The sequence below is a fragment of the Frankliniella occidentalis genome, unplaced genomic scaffold, assembly GCF_000697945.3.
Source record: "Frankliniella occidentalis isolate FOCC.00 unplaced genomic scaffold, Focc_3.1 Scaffold434, whole genome shotgun sequence".
Classification (NCBI taxonomy): domain Eukaryota; kingdom Metazoa; phylum Arthropoda; class Insecta; order Thysanoptera; family Thripidae; genus Frankliniella; species Frankliniella occidentalis.
Window position 1 is genome coordinate 106488 of NW_026267554.1, and position 3211 is coordinate 109698.

Consider the following 3211-nt stretch of genomic DNA (forward strand, 5'->3'; position numbering starts at 1 on the left):
CCGTCACCCACCTCACGCCCACGTCACGCGGCGGAGGGTCGTCACGCGATGAGGACGTTAGCACGCTCGAGACGACGTGACGTCACGTTGGAGTTGGCGTGACGGGCCGCAGACCCGCGCGACAGGGTAGCGTCCCTTATTGATTATACGACGACGCCGGTCGCCATCGATCAGATCCCCGCGGGACCAGCGAAGGGTCGTGGGAACGCATGAATGGCGCGAAGGGCGCGCGTCGTCTGCTGCGAGACTGAGTGAGCTGTGGCCGCACCCACGCCAGGAGAACTTAGAATGTTCACCTATTCCTAGGACAGCGATGGTCCATATTAATACATTTTTTAAAAGCCTTATTCGTAAGGTTTGCAGGTTGTTGTTGTTGTTTTGTTTTTTTTTGTTTTTTTGTAGAGGAGCTAATTTCACTGAGTACACAGTGCATGAATACATGATGAATGCTGCGATGCGAAAGGTGCGGATGGTTCCGCCTCTCTCATTTATACCGCACTTTCCTTCCTTATGAGGCAAGAAGGCGAAGGCCGTCGCAGGGAACTCCGCAAAGTCGTTTCCTAGCTCAAATAGCTCGGCACCCTCTTCATCCACTCCCTCCTGATGACGGACAGGGTCGCCTTTTCAGGCTGCCGCGCCGGCCGGATTTTCGGGAGCTGAGACGAATAACCGAAAAGGCCAGCGGCGAGCAAAGAGCAAGAGAGCGAGAGAGGGAGGGAGAGCGAGTGAGCGAGTGAAAGAGAGAGGTGGACGGGGACGGGGCTCAGTCGTCGTCGGCCAAAGCAAACAGAACAGGTACGAGAAGAGAGAAGAAACACGAGGGCGCCTTGTTTGACAATGTGCTGCGCGGCGGGGCCAGCAGCGGGCGACGGCGGCGCCGCCTTTTCTGCGAGGATATGAAAGGCGGGAGGAGAAGGAGGAAAGAGAGGCGGGGGGCGAGGACTTTGGCCGATAGACGACATTGCGCGAGGTGAAATAGAGAGGGGGGAGGGTACGGACGGACCCCTGGGGGGGAAACGTTCCAGCAGCAGCGAGCAGCAGCAGCAGCTCGATATCAACGACATTCTTGGTACATCCTTAGTCCCGCGCTCTCCCTTCCTTCCAGCCTCCTTCATGATCCGCGTAAGGATGATCCCCGCGTCTAGCAGGTCCACCGGCCCCGCCCCGCCGTTCCTCCGGGCTGTTAGGACCCACCCCCGGGGATCACGCTGATGGAGTCAGCCAAGCCCGGCCAAGCCTGGCGGCGCAATGGCGGCGCCATCGCAAGGGTGCTGGAGGTATGGGATGGGGTGCGCGGGTACACCACTCGCTCTCTCAAGAAACAATTTCTGTCTTTCTTTTTCTTCTTTATTTTTGAGCGGGTATACGTTTGTTTTCTTTTGTAGGTTTGCTGGTCGAGCAGGCCTACTTCCGTAGCAAAGAAAAAGGGGGCAAAAGGGTGGATTCGGACATGAAAGGAAGGAAGCGGTGGAAGCACGTGCCGAAGTGGCACGGGGCGGGGCGTGGCGGGGCGTGGCGGGGCGTGGCGGGGCAGAACCTGGTCAGCCCGCGCGCCACCCTGCCCTGAGTTACGGCACCCCGCGCACCGCGTGACCCACAGCCGAGCGGGGAACAGCTGAGTGGGGCGCGCGGAGCGGAGGGGACTGTGACTGAGTGACGCAGGTAAAAGCAACGCTGAGGGCGTCGAAACGGTCGGCGGGGCGAAGGCGGGGCGAGGCGAGGCGGGGCGAGGCGGGGCGAGGCGGGGCGAGGTGGGCTCTAAACTACCCAGCCCAAGACACATGTGTGCGGCCGGGGCGTGGGGGGTGCCGTGCGATGGGAGGTCACCGCGGGTGGTGGGGAGCCGAGAGGGTGAAGGCGACGCGCTCATGAGGCGCAACGCCACCGCAAGAGCGTGGCGGGGTGTGGTGGTGGAGCGGGGTGGTGCGGGTAGGGTGGCCGGACAGAACAGGCCAATCGAGTTAGCCCAGCCCAGAGCCCCCGCTAGCAGTGCGAGCGCACTCCTCTCGCGAGATAGTTCGTGACAAGGAAGCTGCAAAGCGTCCCCCTTTCCCCAGTACAGCAGAAGCAGCAGAGCAGGCGCCGTCCGCTTTTGGTCGGGAAGTGCACTGCCTCGTTATTCCATTTTATTCGACCCCCCCAGAGAGCGTCGCGCGCGTCACAGCCGTCTGTGATTTGCTGTAGCGCTAAGCAGGGCGGCTGCGGCGCTTCCCACCTCCACCCGCCTCCGGCCGGCGGAACTCTCAGTCCTGAGTCTGGAGTCTGGGGGATGACGGGGCTGCGGGGCTGCGGTGCGGGGGCACGCGCTGTTTCTTGCTTCAGAAGACGGGGCGGCGGCGGAGGCGGGGAGACTCGGTTGGACTTGTTCCCAAAAAGATTTTGATGTCATTCCAGAAATTATCAGAGCTCGCATAGCCTTCGTTTTGGGGGGCTAGGGCCGTTTCGGAACAAACACGGGTCTCAACCCAGGAAAGGGTAAACTTACGAAACAAAAAAGAGAGAAAAAAGAAAAACTTCTAGGTCCAAGAATTGGGCGTATGTCGCCAATCTAGTTACAGTGTGACACGGAGGAGGACTATGCACACCATTACGGAAACAATGACACTCACCGTCGAAGCATTCCTCGTTGGCATCGCAGAGGTTGGCGTCGAACAGGCATCCTGGAACAGGACAGAGATGTAGCGTGAGTCAAACATCAACTGCGAGCAGAGAACTGAGCTGTATACGAGCAGCAGCGAGCTAAGCGCTGCTCAATTTGATAGAGTGCTAGTAGCGGGTTCAACCCTGCCCCTGCCCCCAACCCCAATACCTTATCCCCGTACCCCGTACTCTGATCCTCTGATCACAGATGCTGGTCGTTCGGAAATCCCACTCCCTCTGAGCTTTTCGCATCCTCGTCGCACCCAAACAAATAACAAGGTTTAGGTGAGGGAGGGAGGTGGGCAGGGGGTATGAGCAGGTGGTGGGTACGGGGTAGGCAGGGACGGGCAGGGGTTGGAAACGGCGACACATACACCCCCGGGGCAACGGAGAGCAACAAAGTACTAACAAGGCGAGAGTTTTGTCCGCCGTCGTCGTTGTTGATGTTGTTGTTGTGTAGCCCGGCGGAACGGAGCGAAGAGGATCGCGATATAAAAGAGATGACTGGCGCAGGGAAAGAGAGAGACCCGGTGAGAGGCAGACAGGTGCGCGGGGAGGGGAGGGAGGGGAG

General features: G+C 59.7%; 1 protein-coding gene across 5 annotated transcripts in view; it reads right to left on the reverse strand.

Moving 5' to 3' along the window:
* Positions 1 to 3211, reverse strand: part of LOC113218049 (receptor-type tyrosine-protein phosphatase N2) — a 52681-nt gene that overhangs the window by 45828 nt on the left and 3642 nt on the right. For all 5 annotated transcript variants that reach the window (XM_052274761.1, XM_052274759.1, XM_052274760.1 and 2 more), the window contains exon 3: positions 2610 to 2660. In XM_052274761.1, the coding sequence (XP_052130721.1) occupies positions 2610 to 2660 (51 nt within the window). The remainder of the gene's footprint in view (positions 1 to 2609; positions 2661 to 3211) is intronic.